General features: G+C 41.5%; 2 protein-coding genes across 2 annotated transcripts in view; both read left to right on the top strand.

The window, feature by feature from the left end:
- FGD6 (FYVE, RhoGEF and PH domain containing 6) overlaps positions 1–16,217 on the top strand; it is a 181,341-nt gene extending 165,124 nt beyond the window's left edge. Inside the window, 2 exon segments of the mRNA XM_021006466.2 lie at positions 2,423–2,571; positions 11,082–16,217. Of these exon segments, the coding sequence (XP_020862125.1) occupies positions 2,423–2,571; positions 11,082–11,118 (186 nt within the window). The 3' untranslated portion in view covers positions 11,119–16,217.
- Positions 16,218–21,306: 5,089 nt separating this feature from the next.
- NR2C1 (nuclear receptor subfamily 2 group C member 1) overlaps positions 21,307–25,594 on the top strand; it is an 80,730-nt gene continuing 76,442 nt past the window's right edge. Inside the window, exon 1 of the mRNA XM_021006473.2 lies at positions 21,307–21,419. The gene's annotated coding sequence lies outside the window, so the exon portion shown is untranslated. The remainder of the gene's footprint in view (positions 21,420–25,594) is intronic.

Below are 25,594 nucleotides of genomic sequence, written 5' to 3'. Positions count from 1 at the left end.
TTTCCTCTTCTGTCAAATGAGCTAGAGAAGAAAATGGCAAACCCCTCCAGTATCTTTGCCAAGAAAACCCCAAATGGGGTCATGAAGAGTCAGACACAAATGAGCAACAACAAATAAAGGCCATCTAAATCCATCCCTCTCCTTTTAGAGATGAGGAAACTGAGACCTAATAAAGTTAAGTGACTTGCCCAAGATTACGCAAGTTGTAAGTGGCAGAGCTGGATTCAAACCCAGGTCGTCGGTCTGAAAATCCAGCATACTTTCCAGACTCCTTCCATTCTTTCTTGCTTCCTCAGTAAGGCAAATGATTAGCTCTGAGAATCTTATTTTTTTGGTAGATTTTTAAAGGAATTTTTTTTTGGTCTTATAATTGGAGAACTCTTGCTAACCCAAGCAATTTCAAGGTATGTTCGAAATTCCCCTTACCACTAAATAAAGCACCACTTCTAGAATTGTGGTTGAATGGCCAACCACAGCTTTGGAAACTCTTCCAGAGGGGAGGGAACAGGTAGCCTCTGAGACCCCTTCCAATTCTGCCTGGATAATCGCAAGAAGCCCAGGCTTTCCCTCAAGGAGAAGTTTTATGGAATCATCGGCCCATCCCCAGCCCAACAGAGGAGATGGATGCCCTAACTGACTTGAGCTGAAAGTATGCAGGTGTATGCCAGCTGTGATGAGATTTACACCAGTAAGTCCGGGACATCTTGAATGTTCTAAACAGGAGAGAGGCAAAAGTGATTTTAGAAGAAGCCAGTTTTATGAATGTATCATCCAAGTCCATTTGCTCGATTACTTCTTCATTGACTTTTGTCGTATCTGAGGGCAGGCATCTGCAAGCCAAGGTTTGAAACTTCGAACAACATGATATAAGCTATAAGGGGGGAGGGCGGAATGCATGTGTAACTTTTTCCTTCTCCAAAAGACAATGTGCTGCTTTTTATGGTACATGGGTTTGTAATCCTGGGGAAGAAATGAGCTTTATAAAACTTCTCATAGAAATTTGAGAAACACGACATTCTGCTCCCAGAATGTAATTTTGTATGGTTAATCACATCAGCCCAAATTGTGTTTGACCTCTATTTGTCACTGTCAGATCTTCTAATTCTTATTCCTATAACCTTTAGTTAGTTTATGAAGACAGTACAAATCGAAGGGTCACCAATTTAGGAGACATCACAGGGAAATTATCACCATGATTGGGGCTTCCATCACCCCTAAAATAATGGACTTTAGCTGGTCTCTATGCCCTGATCAGCTTAGCCACTCTGAGAGAGATAACATGGGATGATGGGGAAATGACCAAACCAGGAATTCAGAAACATTATTTCTAAACCCTGCTTCTGAGAGTTATTTGCTGTGTAACCTTGAGCAGTCTTCACGTGTTTGGCATAGTCACCCCCACTAACTCTACACCAAGCATTTCAGGACTTCTCCCAGCAGAATGGGCAGATGGGAACAATTTGTTCAGACGTCATGAAGGCATCTGAAGCAGGATTCTTAGGACTTGGTTAGACATTAAAGATGCCAAGATCTTCCATTGCATCTTCAGCCATCCCTAGTCACCATGTGTTGTCTTGCTACTGGACTTCTGTGACTCTGAGTAATAATTCTGACGACTTTGGGCGGTCTGCCACATTTAAATCCAATTCGTGCACGAATCAAGACATCACCCCATGATGTCATTGGTCCTCTTTGAGAATGAAGGACAAATGACAGCCTTGAGCAAATCACTTTTTTGAGCCTCTCATGACCATCCTGCCTCTGTCTCCAGCGTTGTTCTGGGAAGTAAATGAATGTTAGTTAATGAGTGTGAAAGTTCTTGAAAAACTATAATGTGAATGGGGTCATGAAGAGCTGGATATGATTGAAACAACTGAGCAGCAATGTGGAGGAAGAAGGAAGAGATCTGTTCTGCTCAGTCCCTTAAGGTAGAACCAGGAGCAATGAGTAGAAATTAAAAGGAAGTAAATTTAAACTTGATGTAAAGAAAAACTTTCCAACAATTAGATGTTTTTTCCAAACTGGCATTGGATGCAGCAGATTGCTCCACCCTACTGGAGTTTTCCCGGTATCTAGATTCTGTGTGACTCCTTGTTAAGTAGGTCACAGGGAGAGGAGATTCTGCTTCAGGTATCAGTTGGACAAGGTAGGCTCCAAGGCACCTTCTAATTCTGAAATTCTGGGATATTTTGTGGGAATGGTGGTGGTTCAGAGTCATCTGTAATCTTGAAACAAAATGTAACCTTTTAAAAAAAAGAATGTATTTGTTTCTCCTTCCCTTGATTTAAGAGAAAAAAACACTTTATAATAAAAAAATTAATAAAATAAATTTCCATATTGTAAAAAAACAACAACAACAACAACAAAAAAAAGAATATCATACCATTTCTAAAACTGGGGTGTTTGTATGTTTTAAAACTAGGATGTCGCAGCCCTGGAAAGTCAGCCATTATTGGGATTCACTGTTGCTGAAGTTCAAGATGAAAATTCACAGTCTAAAGTGTTCCAACTACTGCATAAAAACATCCTGTTCTACATGTTCAAAGCAGATGATGCTCATTCGGCTCAGAAGTAAGTCACTTAGAAGTGCCTTTTTTTTTTTATTGCTACCAAATATATTAGGGTTTTCCTCTGCACTTCACTATTTTATTTTTGTTTTTTGAAAGTTTCTTTTCGAACACCGTCTTATGTTTTCCCAGTTGTATTTTCAGATCGTATTTAATATTCATTTTTTAAAATGTTGAGTTCTGAATTCTCTCCTTCCCTCCCTTTCCCCTCTTCCCCCTCCCTGAGACAGTAACAGTTTGATTTAGGCTATACATGTTCTGCATTTGTTTTAAATAATTAAAACTATCCGGGAGCTTTTCTAAGGCTGTAAGTTGCAGAGAGGGTGCCAGTCAGCTTTGGTGGAGAGAGTGTTCTCATCTGGGACTTCCTCTGTGTTGGTGAAATCATAGGTCTGGTTCCTGTTCTCCCTTTAGAGGAGATCATAGATCATAGATGAAGAGCTGTAGGGGAGGGACAATAAAAGCCTTCCAGTACGATCCTCTCATTTCGCAGATGGTGGGCCTGAGGGTCTGAAGACTCTCATTAAGTGACTTATTATAAAAGAAGTCATCAGATTATAGATTTAGAGCTAGAAGGGACCTCAGAAGCCATCTAGTTCAACCTCCTGATTTTATAAATGGGGACCTTGAGGCCTAGAGAGGTGGAGTAGTGACCTACCCAGGGTCACATGGGTAATAAGCGTGAGACAGGATTTGAATTCAGGTCTCTCACTTCAGAGCCAGTGGACTTCCCAAGGGACCATACTATCTCCATCAGTCTTTTTAAAATGGAAAGATTAGCGTAACAGCCTGACCTTTATTTTACTTTTTGGAGGTAATCAGGGTCACACAGCTAGTAAGTGTTTGAGGCTGGATTTGAACTCAGGTCCTCCTGACTTCAGGGCTGGTGCTCTATCTACTATGCCACCTAGCTGCCCCAGCCTAACTTTTCTTAAAGGTTTTTTTTTTAAGAGATAGCATAGAGTGGTGGATGTAAAATGGGACCCCGTTATTACAAAGGCCTGGACTCAAGGGTTGCATCTGACACATACATGGCTGTATGAGGAGGGGTGAGTCAACAGTAGCTCTCTCTGTTAAGTTGTAGGAGAGTTGCTAATCTATTTCAGATGGAAAGATTAGCTTTTTAAAAATGCACAGATGTGAATAAAAGGAAGCATAGACAAGTTTTGGAAGGAAACTTGTAGAATTTATATATTTTTTGAGGGGAAAAAAGTGAGTTGAATAAAATAGGGTTCGTGGTTTCATAGAGAATCCTCTTGTTTTCTGCTGTTTGTCAGTTTTTTTAAAAATGTAAATTTTAAAAAATAAAATGGAAATATGCTAGACAAACTTTGCTCAGAAGTTGCTTTAAAAGAGAGAGATGAGAATCTGGGAGGCTTGCAAGAGCCCAAAGGGTAGTGAAAACTAGATGGTGCTAACCAAGATCTTTTGTCCACACATGACCTCAGAAAAAGCAGCATGTGGCAACTCCTGCTGACGGGAAGGGAAGCTGGGGCCTGTTTTGACCTCTCTTACGTCAAGGGCAAGAATCTTTGCCCTCAACATTCCAGGGATTTGGCGGTCTAAGGGTTCCCTTGTGCCAGGGAACAGCAAGCATTTCAACAGCTGCTTACTAACTTGTCTCACTGGCAAGAAGGTCAGTCACATTAAAAAGGCCCCCACGCTGTCAGCAGGGACAGGCTTAACTGGGGAAGCCAACCTCATTTTTGATGGTTAAGACTGACGAGGTCTCCTTCACTGACTTTCCTAGTCAAATTGGGGGAAGGGGGGCCTGCCCGTGTGAGCATATTTCCCACTAATATGTAAACCTCAATGGAGAGATAACAGAGTCCTTCTGAGCAGGCCAACTCCCTGTGACTCCTAATTCATAATAAGATTTGTTTTGGCCTCATAAAACAATTAAATTATTTTTGATAATAAGCATTCCTTTCTTTGATTTCTTGGTAAGAAGAAAAGTTCAGTTGTTTACAGATTTTCTTAAAGATGAATAGAAAGAAAGTTAGTAAGTAACTATGACAATTAATGATTATAATTATAACAAAAAAAATAGCTAGTGTTAACATGAACACTTTAAGTTTGTAAAGTGTTAGGGGCAGCTAGCTGGTGCAGTGGATAGAGCACCGGCCCTGGATTCAGGAGGACCTGAGTTCAAATCTGGCCTCAGACACATAACACTTACTAGCTGTGTGACTCTGGGCAAGTCACTTAACCCCAATTGCCTCACAAAAGAAAAAAAGTTTGTAAAGTGCTTTATATATGTTATCTCATTCAGTCCTCACAAAAACCCTATGAGGTCCGTTAGTGTGGAATAAAGAAACCAAGGAGTGATAACCATTTATTTAGCAATGCATTTGAGTACAGAAACAAACTGGGTCTATGGCTCTCTGTAGCCAAGGACACTGACCATTGGGTTCTGCACCATTAATACACAGTTTAGAGGGAGGGAAAAACAGGATTATAGTGATTGAGATACTTGGTTTCTTATTGGTGGAGAAGACTGGGAGACAATGAGGTGAGAGGAAGAGGAGGGGTAGTTTTGTGACATTCCTTAAGTTGGGTGACAGTTGAGAGGGGGAGTAATCTTGAGTCTCAGATGTCCCAAGTAGTTGTCTGGTGCATGAGAACATCTTCCATTGGACGTTCTGAAATAGGCCTCGTCCTCAGGGCAGCTCTGAAGGGGGCTTCTCCTAGAAGATCTGCTTCTCTGGTTCCAAGTCACTTGCAGAGATTCCTAGGTAACTGCTAAAATCTGCCAGTAACAAGACTCGATACAATTTAGTATAACCTCTCAAATTCGATTTTCCAATGACTAGTTCATGTGGTGAAAACCAGCTTTTAAGCCTTATGGTTCTAAACTTATTAACAGCAAAGCTATAAGAAGAACATCAGATTAGGAACCCATAATTCACCTAGAACTTCAGAAAATTTCAATTTTTACATACCACCTGTAAACTTTGTGCCTAATATGGATACTGCTATCAACAGGCTGAAGAAAGAATCTTTTTTAAAAAGAAAAATCCATGAAGGCCTGACTTGGAAAATGAGCCCTTCTGTCTCTTACAACAATCAGACAGAGGCTCAAAATAGAGCACTAATTTCACTTTCTTTACAATTACCAATGCAATTTTATATGTAAACCCCTTAATCCAATTTTGAGAACTTATTACTAAAATATACTGAAGTCCTATATAACCCATTAGAAACATTTGGAAACCAATTCTGTGTGTGTGTGTGTGTGTGTGTGTGTGTGTGTGTGTGTGTGTGTGTGTGTACACATATCCTAGTTCTTAGAAAAAACAATCTGATCCTGTTGCTTTCTCAAATTTTACTTTTCCATTTAATTAGAAAACTTTTACATCTTTGTCTTATTCCCTTTTATCAGAGTATTATCCTCATATCATCCTGAAATAATGAGATACTTCAAGATCTAATCTTTTACATAAATATATAACTGTTAGCAAGCCTAAGAACTTGTTTACTTAATTGCTTTGGATATGTAACTGACTAACAAATTCATATTGAAAACAGTAATATCCTTCATTCTTGCATCCTATTATAGTAACTCAAAGATGTTTTAGAGTTGCAGTGACAAAACTTCCACTGTTCTTTTGCCCAGATTTTTGCTGTGAAAGGAAAAGGAGGGACATGATTATGACGATATCAAGACTGTCTCTTCAAGGGCACAGCCTGACCTGACATAAACCATAACAGGGAAAAAACTCCCTTAGCAGGGTTTGATTTTAGGCATGAGTCATATTTGCCAGTCAATCATGTAGCAGAATTCCACATTATTCACAGGGTATCAAAACCAGGCTCAGAATTAACCAGGTGGGACAATTTCCTGTTCAAAAAGGAAACTAGCACAATGGGGAAACTGAATGAAGGGGATCCTACCTTAACCTACACCAAGGTCAATCCCTCAACTTTTCCCAGGCCCAGACATCCACAGTTGTCCTAACAGGAGAAAGTATCTCTCTGTAAACAAGACCACTTTATGATTTAGCTTTAGGATGGATTTTGACCAAATCACATTTGGATTTATAATCCCTAATGGTAACATTCAAATTCTTAATTTTCCCAAGGACTCACTGTTTTCAGTTAGCTCACATTTCAAAATATTCATGGTGGCACTTCCAGTTTTCCATAGCTTTTTCCTTATTTCTTTTTAAATCACCCAAAGGGCCAAATCAATTCCTTTTGTTTCCTCAACCTAACCTAACCCCACTCAGATACTTAAAAGGGTGATAAACTCACTTTACCCTAGGCTTTTCAGTTGTATTTCTAGGAAATTCAAAGAGGATAGGTAATGTAGGCAGAAAAGGCTACTTATTTAAAAAGAAAGAGGATGCTATCCTCAAATAATTCAATGCTGCAAATATAGTCCTATATTTTCCATATGCTAAAAAATAAATAAAATAAATACATAAGGTTTCTCATTTCCTTCTTATCTGAATGAAATAAAAACCCTCTCTCAGATGTCTTTCCAAAATTTCCAAACCCTTTACTTTTAAGCCCTCTATTCACACTGTCAGTGTAGACCACAACCTATTTTCTCTCCCTACTTGTTTAAATTTTCTCTTCCTTTCTTTACTGAAGCCTTTCAAAACTGCAGTTGTCCTGTTTATTTCATATTCTGATCTAACACATCTCTTAATTTCTTCCATTCACTTAATTCCTTTAGTCTTTATTTCCTAATCACGTCCCAGTCTATCTATGGAACTAATCTTCATTCCACTGAATTTTTCCTTTACAATTTAGCACAAATTTTTATTACATAAAACCAGATAATTGCAAGACTATTGCCTTTGGTGGTTCTTAAAAACTTACAAATGCATGTTCTATTCTAATACCTTTTGGTGACTTGCTTCTAGCTTACCTAAACAATTAAGTTTTGTTACGTCATTCACAGAAGAAAATACAGTGGTAGCACTAAACAGCCTTCCAGTTTAAGTTTTACTTACTTTTAAGTTGTTCCCTGATTTAAACAAGCATTCTTCTTTTCATGATCAAGAAGGAGTTAATAATACAAGTTCTTAAACTGCAAACTCAGTTTTTTCTCTATTCAGTGAAATCACCTTCCTTTCTTGCACTAAAACAATAACTCTTTCACTCTTCAGGGATAGAGTGATAAAAGATCTAAGTATTGTTTCCATATAACTTTCACAGAGTTTTATTCTTATATTTCCTTGAAACAAATTCTACAGAATGGAACTCCAAAACCCACTAAGATATTTCAGCCACAATTTGGAAATTAACAGTAGAGAACTTAGATTTCTGTCACAGATTTAGTCTCTACTTATTTTACAGTGCCATAAATTTCTTCATACTGGGATAAAAATGCCTTCTTTCTTATCTGTCTTTATCTGTATAAGCTCTAATCTCTAACTTGGTTTAGGTTAGAAATGGGGAGGGAGGGAGAGAGACAGAGAGAGACACTATCTTTTTGAAGATTTTAAAAGTTCCTCACTCTTTCCTTTGACTGATCAGGCCACAGGAAGAAGCTAGTTGGATTACAAGACACAAAACACAGACAACAGGATAAGACAGACATATGGAATTAAAAAGTCTGTGCATACAATGTTCTAAAAGCAGTCGTAAAGCCTTTAATTTGTAGTAATTGCAAGTCCCTTCTTCAGGCCAAATTTGGGACTTACTAAGATTTTTACATATCGTAGACCAGTCTTTGCATAATTTGAGAGCTCCATTCTTCGTCATGCCCTTCTGAATGAGGAATCTCCCCTGTTTCCAGTGCAATGAGAACTTCCCTACGTGGGTGTCCATTCTGTTATTAGAGCCAGTACCCACGGCACCTTCGTTAGAGGACCAGTCAGCTCTAAGGAGATAACTATCTGGATGTGGTTCAGAGGACATGGAGGTCTGAGGATGGAAATCTCATCTGAGCACTCTAGGGTCTTCCTTCAGCTGAAGGTCCAGTTGTCACATGGAGTTTTGAAGTCTCAGCCCCTTTGCGGTCGCCATAGCTGTTAAAGTGGAATAAAGAAACTGAGTAGTTACATCCAGACAACCATTTATTTAGCAACACATGCAGTTGCAGAGACAGACTGGGTCCAAGGCCCTCAGTGGCCAAGGACACTGACCATCAGTTTCTACAGTTAATGTACAATTTGGAGGGAGTGAAAAGCAAGAAAAACAAGATACTAGGGATTGAGACACCTGGTTTCTTGTTGATGGAGGGGATTGGGAGACGATGAGAGGGAGAGAGGGGTAGTTTTGTCTTATTCCTTAAGTCAGATCACAGTTTGGAGTAATCTTGTGAATTCTCCAAAATTGGACAACTTCCAAGAAGTTGAAACTTAACTTCACAAAGTTGTGGATAAGGGCAAAATGGAGTCGCTGATGTTATTTTAATGTAACAGATTAGTACTATTATTATCCCCATTTTATAGATGAGGATATAGAGGCAGAGAGAGTTTAAGTGACTTGCCCAGGGTCACAAAGCTAGTAAGAATATGGGGCAGGATTTGAACTCAGGGCTTCCTAATTCCTAGCCCAGAGGGGTTTCATTTTTTTCTCTCCTTCTTTCCTTTCCTCTCTGCTCGCTATTTGGATGACGAATTTAGTATAGATAACCCAATCAGTTTTAGCCCTACTGCAGCTGAGAACTCCAAGCTCAAGAGACCCATAGCCTCAGCCTCCTCAGTAGGAGGGATCACAGATATCACCACTTTCATCTCCATCACTCTTTCCACTACATCTGGATGCCTTGGTTAAAAAAACAAAGCAGTAAAAATAAATACTCCCAATTTGAATGCATTTCTGAACATGTAAGTTCAAGTTGCTGTAATGTTTTAAGGTTCGCAAAGGGCTTTTAGGTGATCACATTTGTACCCACCCCTTTTTTATAGGTTAAATGACTAAGGTAGGATTTGAATGCAGGTCTTCTTGAGGCTAAGTGTAACATTCTATCCCTAAATACAGAGGATTATTTTTTTTTCTTTTTTCTTTTTTGTTTTGTTTTTGTTTTGTTTTGGCGAGCCAGTCAGGGTTGAATGACTTGCCTGTGGTCACACAGCTAGTAAGTGTCAGGTATCTGAGGTTGGATTTGAACTCGGGTCCTCCTGACTCCAGGCTGGCGCTCTTTTTTTGTACCACCCAGCTGTTCTGGTGATTCTCATTCCAAGGCTTTACTTTTTCAAGTGTGTTTTTTCTCATACGTTGGTCAGATTTTCTCTTGTACATTCACAAAACCCTTTGAGCCCTGTTGTCCAAATTGCTTCTCATTGCTTTTCTCCCAGATACTTCCTGTATGTATGCCATCCCATCCCAAATCAGTAAAACTGATTTAAAGAATTTAAAATACTATCTACACTAAAATATTAATTGCAAAAGAAAATTCAAGCAGGAATTGATAATTATTGATAACATTCTGTCATTTATTGATAGTAAACACTGAGTTTTATTTTAAAAAATCAACCTTTGCCTAAATTAGTATAGTAGCAAGATAGAAATGACTTTGTTGATGCCCTGGGAAGGAAGGATGTGCTTCTGGGATCATGGACTAGGTCATAGACTAAGTCTCTGGAAGGGACTTAGAGATCTCTTCCAAACCCCTGATCTGCCAGTAGGGAAGACTAGGCCCAGAGAGGTGAAGGACTTATTACCCAAGGTCACACAGAAAGTGGCAGAGCAGAAATAATAAATAGCCTTTTGCATTTTACAAGCTGATTATATTCAAAGCAACTCTGTGTCTGCACAAGCATGCGCATATGCATGTGTTTGTATATGTGGTCGTGGTGGTTGTCCTTTGTTCTCGAGGAGGACCAAAGTGACATCACTATGCTGGAGTCAAGGTACAGTGTGTCCTCCTGTGGCTGATCAAACCAATATGAGCTTGGACCGCTCTGCCACAGGTCGGGTACAAATAGTCCATGGGAACATTTGGGGCGGATTCTCTAAATTTGTGCATCTTACGTTTCCTTTGAATTGTTTCAGTTCTGCTTTGCTCACCTTCTCTGATGAGGGCACACCACAGTGGGTGGTCCTGTGCCAGTGTCTCCCATGTCACATAATCAAGTCCAGAGTTCTTAAGAGAGACCTTGAGAGTGTCCTTCTATCACTTCTTCTGACCACCATGTGAGCACTAGCTTCCCCTGTGTGAGTTCTCTATAAAAGTCATTTTGGCAGGCATGTGTTGTGTGTGTGTTTATATAATGTGAGTAGACAGTACTATACTTAATGGATTGAATGCCTTAGTTAGAGTCAGGGGACGTAGGTTCAAGCCCAACTTCGACACTTAAAAGATCTATATGACCTTGAGCGTAACCTCAGAAACTCAGTTTCCTCATCTGTACAATGGGGATAATATCAGTAGCATTTACCACATCAGGTTGTTGTGAGGTTCACATGAGACACTATTTGTAAAGCATTTTGTAAAATTAAAAGTGTGTTATATAAATGTTAGCTCTTTCCATCCTCATTATTGTGATTCACTTGTAACTGGATATAGAAATTACATAATCATATCTCAGGGTGTATTTTTTTTCTTTTCATTAGGTGGATAGAAGCATTTCAGGAAGGCACAGTGCTGTAGTACCATCTGTTTCATCTCTTTTTTATGGTTCCAGAGGACTAGAATTTCATCAGAAGTCATGAAATGCAGTAAAAAGGTTTTTGTCAACGTAACCACGCACTGCCGAGAGAAAATCCGACTCAGTTGTATGTTTATCTGACTTAGGAGATTGTCTTTTAGTCATGTTAATATTTCTTTAAAAGAGATTGTACACTTGTTAGGGTATTTTTTTTTCATACAAAGTGTTATTTATTAAATTTTTGTTGTTTACTTTATGGTCAGAATTATTTCTGAGGCTCACACTGAATTCCAAAGTGTCCTTGTCTTCAGGAGAATAGATAACATATCAGAAGTGTGATATAGTGTTAACTATTGTGACATTGCCTGTGACGTTTTCTTCTGTTACTTCTAGTGATAACACTCTGACCAACAGACATTCTTTGTATCCAAAGTTTGTTGGCCAGCATTGGTTTTCTGTGAGCTGCTTAATTTAGAAATAGTGAATATTTTAAAATGATTAAAGAAAAAGACATGCAACTTTAGTCTCAGTAGAGTAATCCCAAATATATCTTTCTATTTTATAATGGGGGAAAAAAGATCCCAACAACATATAGCCAAGCTTCTACCTCAGGGACACTCTGGGATTAAGTTCCAGTAAGTTATCTAAATAACAAAATTACTCCTGCCTGTCCTGTACTTCTGTTCTTGGTGGGGAAGAGATAAAAGATCAAAGCAGGATAGCCAAAGGATAGAAGCCTAATTTTTTCTTATTCAACTGTGAGTCAGAATGAGGAGTCTGAAGTTAACACTTTAGAAAACAGCTTTCCCAACCAGATGTGCAAAAACAGTCAACCCAACAGGCTTGAAAATAAGGTTCATACTCAACTAATACAGCATAATATCAGCATGGCTTTCAATCTTTTCTTAAATTAAAAAAAAAAGGCTTTTCAGAGCCTGAAAGTTCTTTTTTTTTAATTTTTAGGCAATTGGGGTTAAGTGACTTGCCCAGGGTCACACAGCTAGTAAGTGTCAAGTGTTTGGTCTGAGGCCGGATTTGAACTCAGGTCCTCCTGACTTCAGGGTCGGTGCTGTATCCACTATGCCACCTAGCTGCCCCCAGAGCCTGAAAGTTCTTAAGAAGAAAGGGGTATATCTGAGATGGCTTATGTGAAAACAGAAGGGGTCAATAAAACTTCTCAAAGGAGGAGAGACGGTGGAGTTAAAGAATTTAAAGCAAAATATGCACACAGGTTGCCAACAGTACTTGAGTGATTATGGTTGGCAATTACTCAGAAGCCAGGTTGATCTTGGTTTGTGTCTCAAGCAAATATTGTATGAAAGTTCACGTTGGCCCTTGAAGAAATTATGAATTTAACTGAAATGACTATATCAAGAAAGCACAGAGTCTTAGCCAGACTTCACTGAAACTTGTCTGTCTTTTTTTTCCCCCCAAATACTTTGTTTATACTTTTCAGTATGATTTTGTTGTTTAGTCATTTTTCAGTCATGTCCAACTCTTCATAACCCCATTTGGGGTTTTCTTGGCAGAGATACTGGAGTGGTTTGCTATTTCCTTCTCCAGCTCATTTTACAAATGAAGAAATTGAGGCAAACAGGGTTAAGTGACTTGCCCACGGTCACCCAGCTAGTAAGTGTCTGAGGCTGGATTTGAACTTAGGTCCTCCTAACCTCTCACTTGGTGCTCTAACCACTGTACAACCTAGCTGCCTTCAATATGATACCTAAAAAGAAATTCATCACTAAATAAAACCAGTACCTTGGGACCCTTTCTAGGAAATATCCAAAACCCCCACCTTCCACCCTTGGAAACTTAGTGGGAAGAAAAAACAGAATTGTCACTGTGATCCACATGCTATAGAGAACATTTCCCCCTCTTTTTTCTCTTTAAAGCAAGATTCTGATTGAAATCATCTCATGAGGAGGCTTGGGAATTTTCCACTTCTTCTTATGAAGATATTCATCAGGACAACAGTTTTTTTTACCTTTTGCTGTATCTCAGCATGTTCTGGGGTCCCTTTCCTCTGCCTTTGCTTGTGGAGCACCCCTGATTGACCTCTGGGACTGGCTCTTCTATCCTGAATCCTGCCAGGCAAACATTTCAGGTCCTTTTACCTCCAGCACATGCCAGACCAGAATAGCAAGTCCTTAAATGTCCTCAGATGTTGACCGCAGGAATCAAGAGAGAGAGAGGGAACAGTGGATGTTTATGTCATACAATTATAAATCTAGTGCCATAAAAGACTTTTAAAGTCTTGTAGTCCAATCCTTCCATTTTATAGATAAGGAAATTGAGGCAGAGCAAATCTCTCAGATAAGTGACATAGTCAAGATTTGAACCCAGACCCTGGGACTTCAAATCCAACATGCTCCCTGCTGTACCTTCTATTATTTTTTTAATCCAAGGCTTGTGGAATAAGTTGTCTGTGACAAAACTCCCACAGGTGGACAGCAGCATAAAGTAAAGTCAGAAGGCAATGTTTGGGGTGAAGGGTCATGAATGTTCTTTTCCCTTGCCCTCTGAGAGATTGGGTTTGTTTTTTCCCTTCTTACCCTCCAAAGGATTCTCCAATTCCTGACTGGTTCATCCTCCCCCATGCTTTGGCTCTACATTAAACGGTTTCAGTCATTTAACCTTCTTGTCAGTGAGGCCCTGTCTTCTTCAAACAGCTGCTGGAATCTGAATTTTTAAAACAAGAAATACATTCCCTCCCCAACCCCCTAAATTTGCTCAACCACATTCCTTAATTATTTGTCAAACATTTATGAGATGCTGCCAGGGACGTTCATGCTTGAATCGGGGTTCTGATAGCTTCCTGCTATGTGTGGGTTGTGAGAGAACTCAGTTTAATCCCCCCTACAAGTTTTGTCTTTGATCTCTCCTGTGTGATGTATTTCATTGCTTCTGCTTTTCCTTAGTTCTCTACTTACTTGGGTGACTCAAGGTCACCCAAGGTCCTAATTATCACTGTAAAATAATGTTGGTGTCAGGTCATTAAAAAAAAAATTAAGCCAGCAGAAATTTTGGAGTGCATGTGAAATTGGCTGACTGGGTCTAGAAGGAAAAATGCAGCAAACCCCAGCATTCTGCAGTGTCTGGAACAGAACAGAGAGATTAGATGTCTTAGCTTAAAGAGCTTTGAACTTCACTAAGAACTCTGGGATACCTTCAATGATCCCAGAGATGGAAGGGACATTAGAGGTCATTCAGTCCAAACCTCTCATTGCACAGATGAAGAAACTGAGGTTCAGAGAGGTAGACCTACCTAAGCTTACACAGTGTGTAAATGATGAGCCTAGAAGAGTCTTCTAGGTTCAAGTCCAGTTTCTGACATATACTGGCTGAGTGAACCTGGATAAGTCACGTAATCTCTCATTGCGCCAGGCAGTTTTTTAACTCTAAATTGAAGGTGCCAACCTGCATTGGTAGGGAGAATTTCCTTGGCTGGGAGTTCCTTATGCCCTTGAAATCACAACTCCCATCCCTCTTCCCGTTAAGTGGCTTGAGAGACAGGGGCTGAAATGAGGAGGCTTGGCTGAATTGGAAGAAACCAGAATTTGCAGCTTTCTGAACCAGCCAGATATTTTAGCCCGGATACCCCCCCACCTGTTAGCATATTCTTGCTGCAAAGATCAAAATGGCTAATTTTGCCTTTTGACCCTTAGCACCTCCTTTTTGAATTCTTCCCTCACTTCATTCTTCCCCTTAGCACCTCCTTTTTGAATCCTTCCCTCACTTCATTCTTCCCCTCCCTTTCCTCCCTCCTCCATACTCCTCACTCCCTCCAATTATCTCTGCTCAAATCTCTGTTCCACACTTGAAAAGTTTCTCCTTCCTTTTCCTGGATCCAATCAATTAAACCTCGCTTCCCCTTTGCTCTCTAATTCACAAGAAGGTGTGAATGAAGTTTTGAGCTGGTAGAATTCATTTCCATTTGAAAACTGGAGTTTACTGCCCAAAGGAACTGGATTTGTTTCTGAAAAGAGCCTTCTGGTTTTTCTAGCCAGAGTGTTTCCACCCTCCCCCCAAATCGTTTTTACCCAGTGCTTTTTAAGAGCCAATGGCTGTAATCTGTAGAATGGCTTGCTCTCCACTGTACCCTTGCTATGAATTCATAGGTTTCAGTAAAACAAAGTATTATTATTTTTGCTGAAGGAATTTGGGTTGGCAGAACTTGATCATGAGTCATAAATTCAGGAGTGGAGAAGGCCTCCTACACTATATTTAAAAAGCAAAAAACTAGACACTGTGATTTTCATCCATATGGAGAGCTCCCAGCAAGGAATTTCCTCCTTCCAATTCAGAGATCCAAGCCTGCTCCACCACTTAAGAAAGTTTCCTGGGCTTCTGGGAGGTTATGAATGATTTACCCAGGAGGACCCAGGTCTTCCAGAGTGAACAGGCTGCCTCTCACCAAATACAGCAATTAGTTTAGAAGGGAAGTGCTAATGTAGCATAGATTAGATGGAAGTATTGGGGTTGATTTTAGTTATCTTTAATTGCTGGATAAGATTTGAGATCATAATATTTAGTTCTCTCAGCCCTTTATTTACAGTAACTATAGTCAAATATGGACATAGGTTTCCACTGATAGGTAGGCAGATCACAGTATCTGAGAAATGGGCGCCTTCTTGGTAACTCTGCTGCTAGAGGTATGAATTTGCTCAGAGATGCTTCTCTGGTCCGAAAAAGGTTATGAAAGCACATTTTCCTGGGGCTTTATGTCCTTCTCACCTTCTCAAGGAAAGCTCATGTGGACATTCGCTTCTTTTTAACAAAAGAAACATTGCCTTACTAGTAGATTTTTTTTTTGTAAGAAAAAGACACTAGGGAGTTCAATCTAAGGGACAGTCAAAATACAGCATCAAATCTTGAGGAGATGAAATTGCCACTGCATTTGAGACAATTTAGTAACCATTAATACTCATTTTCTCCCGAAGCCTTTTGAAAGGCTGTTTCTTAGAAACATTTTACCCAGAAAGTTTGGTTTTGTTCTGTATTGTCCAGATAGAAATAGAGATCCCTTATAAATAACTGAAAGTCACTGTAAATAATGTCAATATGTATATTTGTACAAATAAATCCACAAGATTGATGTTTATATCGGTTATGTTGGAGTCTTTTTATTTAACAAATTATTTAAGCTGTCGTCATTCTAAAGCTGGCCTGCCTGCCCTGATTAGGAACCAACTTTTGTAGGATTCTTTCTTCTTGGACATTCTGATAACATTGGATACATTTGACAACGCTAATGACCCAGGTAGTGAGAATTTTCTTTTAACGAGTCGTCTAGATTGCTGGGGGAGGGGGGTTGCAGAGGGGGTCTGAAGCCCCTGCAGAATTAGTTGCCCAGGCGTGAGTTGCTTCTCTGGATAATGGCTGTGGGGGCGAGGCTGGATGCAGAGCCTGTGATCTCGGAGGCACTGCTGTTCCTAAGGCTTTTGGGTTTGGTGTCCTGGGCTACCTCCATCAGGACCAGAAGAGAGGCGGTGGCCATAATTTGACTTGCCTGGCACATGCCATCTCTGTTCTTGCAAGTGGCAATTTGTCAGCCATTGGTGAAGGAAGGCTGGCTCTTTCATCCCAGGCATTGAGTTTCCCTGGTTGATGAGTTCATGGGCAGACCTGAAGCTGGGCCAGTGGTCTGATGGGTGCTACTACTCCCAGGGTCCCTTTGATGGTGATTGGTTAGCTGGTGATGGTGGTAGTAGGATAGTGGGCTTCTCCATAAGGGTGGCTCCCCTCAAGAGGACTGTGGGGATGTTGAGCTATCTCTGTAGGGTCTCAGGTGACATAGTAGTCAAGGCTGGGATCATAGCTTGACTTTCTGGAAATATATTGCTTTCTCTGTCTCTCTCTGGATACCTTGCTGCATGGGCCATCTCCTGTCATCCTGATCTATATCTGGCCACTGGACCCAGATGACTGTGGAGGAGACAGTGAGGCTGATGACTTTGCACAGCTCTGCCTCACTTCAATCCAATTCACTTGCATGTCATGGCATCATCTTCCTGATATCATGGTCGTCTTTGAAAATAAAGGACAAACAACAACAACCACCTTGCTGCATACGCATACACATATGTATAGATACACACATACATTCTCACTGTAGCTTCCTTAGTTCTTACTATTATTATTTTTCACTTAGATCCTTGCAATAGCCTACAAAAAAGTCTCTCATTTCTTTCCCTAATCCATTCCAATCCTTCCTAGAAAGCCCACCTTTAATTATGTTTCCTTCCTGCTCAAAAGCTTTCAGTGGTTGCTTCTCCATTACCTACAGAATAACATCTAATCTTAGCCTCTCATGGCTGGTCTCCAGCTTCCCTTTCTAGCCTTTTTTTGCTCTGCTCCCTTTTCTAGGCTTTGCCCAGCTAAATCACCAACTCATTGATCACTCAACTCAGGGCTTTTATGTCATCCCTTGACCTGGGGAGCAGTCTCCTTCTTCACCTTCTACTCCCTCTTTTGAAATAATTCTCATTCTTTAAGACCCAATTTAAGTGTCATCTCTTTTGAAATCATCCCCTTTTGTTCCCTTCCCAAGCAGTCCTGCCACTTAATTTCCTCTCCCACAGCTTAGAAAGCACTTTGAGCCTCTCCTATACACTTACCTTCTTCTAATGTACTATTTTTACCTCCTTCATAAGCTCATGGAGGGCAGCAAAAGACAGATCTGACTGGTTCCCTCCCCTGGGGTGAAAATGCCTGGTACAGTGGAAAAGGCACTGGCTTGGAAGTTGAGAAGACTTGGATTCGGATCCCTCTTCTGAGACTAGCCTCTTCCACTTTTTCTTATTTCCCTGACTCTCATTTTCCTCATCTGTAGAATGAAGGGGTAGGGCTAGAAGACCTGGGAGGTCTCTTCAAGGTGTAGATCCATGCTTCTAAATGGTTTGTTGACAATTGTATACAAACCACACTTTTCCAAACTGTTATTTAGGTAAACCAATCAATCAATAAACATTTATTAAGTGCTAACTGTGTGCCAAGCACTGTTCTAAGCTCTGGGGATGCAAAAGATAATCCTTGATCTTAAGAGAAAAGATTAATAACCAATGATTTGGGGAGGTCCAGCATTTTCCCCTCTTTTTACTAAAGTCCTGATTTTAAAAGTTCAGGCTGTGATAATGAAATTGGATTCAGACTCTACTCAGGTAGGGAAGCCATTTTCTTCTTCTCAGGTTTGGGTGGGGATAAATTATTTTAATACATTGCCCAAGGCTGGGAGTAACTTAGAAGTAAATGACATAATCAAAATTCATAGGTCAGCCCCTCATTGTAATATTCATTCTCTCATTAATTCATTCTCATTAATTAGAGTTGACTGCTACCCTCTGGAACACCTCTTTTCCAATGGGCATATAAGCTGTGAGTGACACCCTGCCCTCTCCACCTCCCACCGTGATGGTCTTTGGTCTAAGAGAAAACTGGCCAAATGACCATCCTTCTTTAATAAACATTCTGGCATTATTAATAAAATAATTCTATTACCCAGAAATTATGTCTCTTGAACCTTTTTAAACATCACATGCTGAAGAAGCTTACAATCTAATGGGACAGACAACATGCAAACAGATACATACAAAGAGGCAAGGCACCAGATTTAAGAGGGGCTGGAGAAGGCTTTCTATGGAAGGTGGGATTTTAGTTGGGACTTAACAGAAGCCAGTGAGGTCAGTAGTGGGAGCTGAGGAGGGAGAGGATTTTGGACATAGGGGAAAGCCAGAAAAAAATGCCTGGACTCAAAAGATGTAGTGTCTAGTTCATGGAACAGCCAGAAGTCCAGTGTCATTGCATTGAAGAGTATGATGGAAGGTGTAAGAAGACTGGCAAGGTAGGAAGGGGCTGGGTTATGAAGGGCCAAACAGAGCATTTCATGTTTGCTCCTGCTCCTGGAATTCATTAAGTATGAGGAGATGCCTTGACAGAAAAATCATGAAGAATTCCCTTATAAAGAAGTATTTCATTAAGAACCACCCCAAATTTAGATAGTGAGAAATCCCTTCAGGGTGACACTAGCCTTGTTTTCCAAAGGAGAAATGTCAGACCTGCCAGCACCTTCAGAACCAGGGATTGGACGTGCCATCTGGCTAACAGTAACTCACTTAATTGTGACTGATTCTTGCATCAGCATCTTGAGACACACAAGGAGAAAGTAGGTAAAATTCCTCAGACCTTTTAAAGGAAGGAAGAAAAAAAAGTCTGCATTCAACAAAAAGGTTGTGGCTACTACATAGAACAGCTCCAATCAAAGAGAAACCTTGCTCTACCAGGAGCCTGCAAGAAGCCCAGGGGCAAAGTGAAACTGAGAGTGGACAGAAGTGAGTACTGAGCTGCAGAATCTTAGCCCATGATCTTGACCTGTGCTACTCACTGTGTGACCTTGGGAAAGATATCTCTCTGGCCTTCTATTCCCTCTGAAAATTGAGGCGACTAGAGTCAATCAATCAATAAACAGTTAAGTGCCTATGTGCCAGGTGCTGTGTTAAGCACGAGAGTGGTAGATCGATTCTAACTCTAAATCTCTGAAAGGAGATATTTGAATGAAGAAGGTATATAAGTACACACTGAGCCACACTTGAATTTTGTACAAGACAAAGCCTCATGCAGCCGATATTCAGAATACATAGTTTTTTTTAAAGTGGTTTTTTTTTGCTAAACAAAAATAAAACTAAAACATTCAGTTTATTCTATTTGCCAATGAAAACCCAGTTATCATAGAGTCTTTTCCTTGATATATAAGCTCAGGTGTCATCCTAATGCTATCTCCCTTTTTAAAATACCTTATCTAGATTTTATTCTGTGGGTACCTGTTGTTCCAGGGCAGCTAGGTGGCACAGTGCTGGGCATGGAATTAGGAAGACGCCTCTTTCTGAGTTTAAAACTGGCCTCAGACCTTTACTAGCTGTTTGACCCCTGGGCAAGTCACTTAACCCTGTGTGCCTCAGTTTCCTCATCTGTAAAATGAGCTCAAGAAGGAAATGGCAAAGCACTCTAGTATCTCTGCCAAGAAAACCCCAAATGGGTTCATGAAGAGTTGGACACAGACTGAACAATGAAAACTTGTCCCAGTAGAATGCAAACTCAAGGACTGGAACTCTCTTTTCTTTCCCTTTCTTTCCCCTGCCTGTACAGTGTCCAGCCAGTAGTAGGTACTTAATGAATGCTCACGGATAGAATGCAAGCTCCTTGAAAGCAAGGCCTTTTTCCTTCCTTTATATCCCCTGCTTGTACAGTGCCTAGCCAGTAGATACTTAATGCTTACTGACAGAAGGTAAGCTCCTTGAGAGAAAGACCTGTGCTAATTTTTGCCTTTTTAATCTCAGTGCTGGTATTGATTGATAGAATGTATTGCTCTCATACTGATTGTTACAAAGTAGACAATGAATGCTCACACATAAAATGTAAGCTCCTCGAGGGCAGGGCCTGTGTTGATTTTTGCTTTTTTAACCTCAGTGCTAGTACAATGCCTGGCACAAAGTAAGAGAATTTTGAACTGATTGATTGATAGAATGTCCCCTCTCACAGTAACTGTTACAAAGTAGATAATGAATGCTCACAGGTAAAATGTAAGCTCCCTGAAGGCAAAGCCTCCCTTCTCCCCACTTTTTATATTCCTATCTTGTACAGTGCCTGGCGCAGTCAGTATTTAATGAACTTACTGATAGAATGTAAGCTCCTTGAAGGCAGGATCTTTTTTCTTTTTTTATCCCCTGCTTGTACGGGGCCTGGCACACAGCTGGTATTTAGTTACTGCTCACTGATTGATGGAACGTAAGCTCCTCGAGACCAGTATTGTGCCCTGCAAACCACAGGCGCCTAACAACAGTTAGATTATAAATATCTTCTCACCAGCTGGCACGCAGGGCAGCCACCCACCCGCAACCTCCAGCCCTGTCCTACTCCCAAGTTCTGAGCCCGATCTACCGCTCCTCTCGCTGCAGTTCCCCTCCGAAACTAAAGAGGGCGGTAGGAGATTCGGAGCCGTACCCAGACGCCCCCCTTTCTCTTCTCTCCCTCCCGCGAGAACGTTACTTCTCCCTCGTTTCGCCCGCTCTTCTCGCCCTCCAGAGCGCAGGCGCAAGCGGGGACGCGCACCGCGGAGCGGAGGGAGGGGTCACGAACTCTGACCCCCACCCCCCAACACACAGGCCCCTAGCATCCCCCCGCCCCCCGACCCGCCTTCCTCCTCCGGGAGCCGCCCCCCCCCTCCCCGCCCCCAGCAGCCGCCTGAGGCAGAAAAAACCGCGCTACTCTGGGAGACGGAGCGCGTCGGTGGAGCGAGCGCGGCGGGCGGGTAGGTGCCGCCGGGAGGGAGGGGGAAGCGGCCGAGGGGAGGGGGAGGGGAGCGGCCGTGCGCCGGGGGCGGGCGGGGGCGCCGCCTCCCCCTCCCCCCCGCGGCCTCCCAACGGTCGCTCCCGGGGACGGCGACGGGAGCCGGGAGGGTGCTTAGGGCCGGGCCGGCGGGAGGCGGCGGCGGCGCCTGTGCGCGCGCGCGTGCGCCAAGACCTTCGAGACCCAGGCCCAGCCGAGCCGCCGGCCCCGGAGCAGGCCGCGCCCCCGGGGCTAGCGAGGCCGGCCCGGGGCAGGGTCCGGGGAGCGCGGCGTGCACCCCGAAACAGAAGGAGCCGCGGGGGGAGGGGGCGGCAAAGAGCCTGTGGATCGGCCGGCACCAGGCAGCTGTACTGGTGGTAAATGGCAAAGCATTTATTAATGCGCCCTGTTGTGTGCCGGGCACTTGATGACAAGGAAGGAAAAAGCGTTTTATGAGGTCTGACTATGTGCTGGGCTCTTATTAACGGTCTATGATGAAGTACTTATTAGTAAGCCTTACTGTGAGTCAGGCACTTGATGACAAGGAAGGAAAAAGCATTTATTAGGTGTTTTATTAATCTTATCATGTATTGGGGTCTTATTAATGATAAACAATAAAGTCTTTATTAATAAGCCTTACTGTGTGCCAGGCACTGGATGACAATTTATGAAAAAGCATTTATCAAGGGAGAAAAATGCTTTTGGCCACCACTTTGGTAAAAGGCATTAGGTTTTCTTAATGGAAAAAATGCCTTAGGTGCTTAAGTAATTGATCAATTACACATATGGCTTATGTCAGCACCACAGTTATCTGCTGCTGACTTCTGCCTTTTATTGCTGATCTGCTGTCTTTCCCAGAGGACTTTGCTGTATCCTATCAAACTTAGATTTTTGTTCATTTGTCCCTGAGTGTGTCTACATGGCAGGGCAGAATCTACCTTTTGGAGAAGAAATATTCCCATTGATGACCGTGTGGGAAACATTTAATCTCGATTAACTTAATTGATAATGTATACTGTATTATTAATCATAAGATCATAAATTTAGAGATCAGACCATTCATTGGCTCTGCTTCCTGCCTGACCCCTGAAGCTAACCTTTGTGGAGAAGGGGCCCACCATTCCTGCTACCAATACCAACAACCAGCCAAGTGCTACTGATGGCCAGGCCCAAGAATCATGAGGGTGGCATCCAGCTTCTGCAGCTGTTCTCCAGGGGAATAACCTTGTGAACACTCAGCTGGGCATCCATTTCTGGCACAGTTTCTGCAAACTTCTCTCCCCACCAAAGTCCTTGGCACTGCCCTGTGTTCCAACATCAGACATAGACTTGATTTCATCAGTGGAAATGACATCAAAGAAGATAGATTGCCATTTATTTTCCTGCTATGCCCAAAGGAGCAGGCATCCACTTAGTTGCCAGCTGCCTCCATAACGTCTCCAGCATTAGTGCCCTTCTTCACTCGTCACTGCCGGCCTCACTTCTCTGGACTTGTTAATAGCCTCTTCATGCTCTTCCGGCTCCTGCCTCCTTCTGCATAGCTTCCAAAATAATCAGGGTGCAAGTCCGATCTTTTCAGTCCCTGCTCAGAAGACTTCGGTGGTTCCTGATTTAACCTAACCTCATCAAAAGCTGTCCCCTGTCTGACTGCCATCCACCTTTCCATCCCTACTTTGTTATGAGTCCTCTTTTCAACTACCCTGAGCTGCTTATTCCCTGTTCTTGACCTCACCATTCCATTGGCCGTCACCTTGCATACGCGCTGAGTTTATTAATTTATTCAGCAAGTAATTATTAAGCACTTACTAGGTGTCAGACACTGTACTCGGCTCTTGGGCATGTAAAGGCAAAAATAAAACAGTGTTTCCTTGAGGAAACAGCTTATGTTCTCCTGATCTCTCCTTTGCCCCATTTACTCCCAAACTTGCATTAAACAAACTGTGTTTGTATTCTCCCAGCAGAATTTCCCCTGAAGGCAGAGACTGTTTCATTTTTGCCTTTATATCCTAACACATATCTAGGTCTAGAACAGGGGTGGGGAACCTGTGGTCTGAAGGCTGCAGGTTTTCCACCTCTGCTTTAAATGGTGCTTAAGTGTTTGATTAAAATTAATTAGAGCTGGAGGAACCTCGTACCCTTTTACCTGGAGCATCTTTCCCATCTCCACAACAGCTTGGAAAAGTAGCCCTCCAGCTCCTGTAATCCCCCCATGTTATTGGTTTGGAAGACCTTTGTTAGGTTTCTGTGCCTTTATAGGGACCTTGTACCACGTGTCTGCTGATTTTTACTTTTTAGCAATGAGTGTCAATGGTGTAACTGAGTGTAACTTGGAAGACAAGAGGTGTTTCAATAATAAAACAGATTTTTCTGTAACATCTTTAGAAGCCTAAAAGTGACTTACACACCTAGTACAAAAATCTGTCTGGTTGTCAGATTCCAAAGCTCTAATCTCTTCTCTTACAGAGAGAATTTTTTTGTTTCTGTGTTTGTGGACCTTGTAAATACACATTTAGTTTAGGGTCATTTTGTGGCATTAATTCAGTAGGTGCCATTTTCAGTGTAATAATCTCTTAAGTGATATTCTGTCCTCCAGTCTTATCTTTTTCTAATTGGTTGTTTACACTGTTGCCATCTTCCTCATTTTCCAAACCCAAAGACTTCTTTCTATAGAAGCCATCAGGGCTTCCCCATTCACTGTCAAATAAAATTAAAACTCCTTGTGAGTAGCCTTGAATGCCATCCTGACCCAGGTTCAACATCATTTTCTGGCTTTCACTCTCATTTTCAGTCATGTCTGACCTTTCATGACCCCATTTGAGGTTTGCTTGTCAAAGATACCGAAATGCTTTGCCATTTTCTTCTCTAGCTCATGTTACAGATGAGGAAACTGAGGCAAACAGAGTTAATGACTTCCTCAGGGTCAGTCACACAGCTAGTTAGTGTCTGAGGCTGGATTTGAACTCAGGTCTTCCTGACTCTAGGCCCAGCACTCTCTCTACCAAACCACCTAGCCGCATTACTTCCCATCAAATGCTATGTTCCAGCTGGACAGGATTAGTCACCATTCCCTGTTCTTGTCCGGCCCTTTCTTATCTGTTTACCTTGGCTGACACTATTCCCATTTTCATAACACTTTGCCTGGACTAACCCTATGAGTGTAACTCAGTCTGTTTTGTACTATAAAAGTTTGTGCATGTCTTATTTCCTCCTCTTGTCATAAACCCGTTGAGGACAAAGACCTTTCATCTTTGTATCCCTAGCCCTTAACTCAGTGCCTTGCATCTAGTTGGCATTTAACATATGCTGATTAAATTTGTAGTTGAATTGAATCAATAGTTATGGGAGGGGGAAAAGAGCATCCCTTAACCTGAAGTGGGATAAGATGTTTGAGGTTTTAACACTGTTTATGATAGGAATAATATTTGCTATTATATGAATAGGTGTATTATTAAAGAATAGGGAAGAAAATAATGGGTGGATTTTGTGAAAAGAAGTTCTAAATGACTTGTTATACCCAACATTTCATTAGCAAGAAAACCTCTGCAAGTCCTATGGGATAGGAGTGAAACGCTTTCACCCAGGGTGAACAATCAGCATTCCAATGGTGGAAGGGTTTTTTTCCCAGAGAAGTAGAGGAAATGTTGCTGACCACTGTTACCAGTCAGTAAATACTGGTTGAATAAGTGCACAGATTAGTACTTACAATGCAGATAGTTAGGGGTAGATTGGAGGAAACTTTTCAAAGGAAAAATTGCTAGAATTCTGTGATTGAATTTATGGGGGTCTTAGGCGGCCTACTCCAAATTACGGTTGTAAATTTTAGAGAGGAGAAAAATTATTTGAATTTGATAGCACACTGCTGTCTCTGAAGTTGTCAAAATATTGTATTTTGGAATCTGCTTATGAGAATGTTTTTGGAAACTGAGGTCACTTGGATTAAGGAGGCAGAAGGCTTAAAGCCTAGCATCTCACCATTTCTAGCTGCTGTCCAGTCCATGTTCTCCAGGAAGTGTCTTCTCCCCAAATAATGCTTCTAGAAGGTACTTTTTCCCCCAACTTTCTAAAACTGCTTTTATCCCTGGGCCTTGTAGAGCTGCCTTGTTTACTAGACAGACACTTGAAAAGCCTGGCTACTGGCAGACCAGGAAATAGGGCTTT

This window comes from Phascolarctos cinereus, unplaced genomic scaffold (assembly GCF_003287225.1).
Source record: "Phascolarctos cinereus isolate Bilbo 61053 unplaced genomic scaffold, phaCin_HiC Scaffold_1;HRSCAF=81, whole genome shotgun sequence".
NCBI classification, from domain to species: domain Eukaryota; kingdom Metazoa; phylum Chordata; class Mammalia; order Diprotodontia; family Phascolarctidae; genus Phascolarctos; species Phascolarctos cinereus.
Note: the sequence above shows the minus strand (reverse complement) of the source record. Positions and strands in the feature narration are given on the sequence as shown.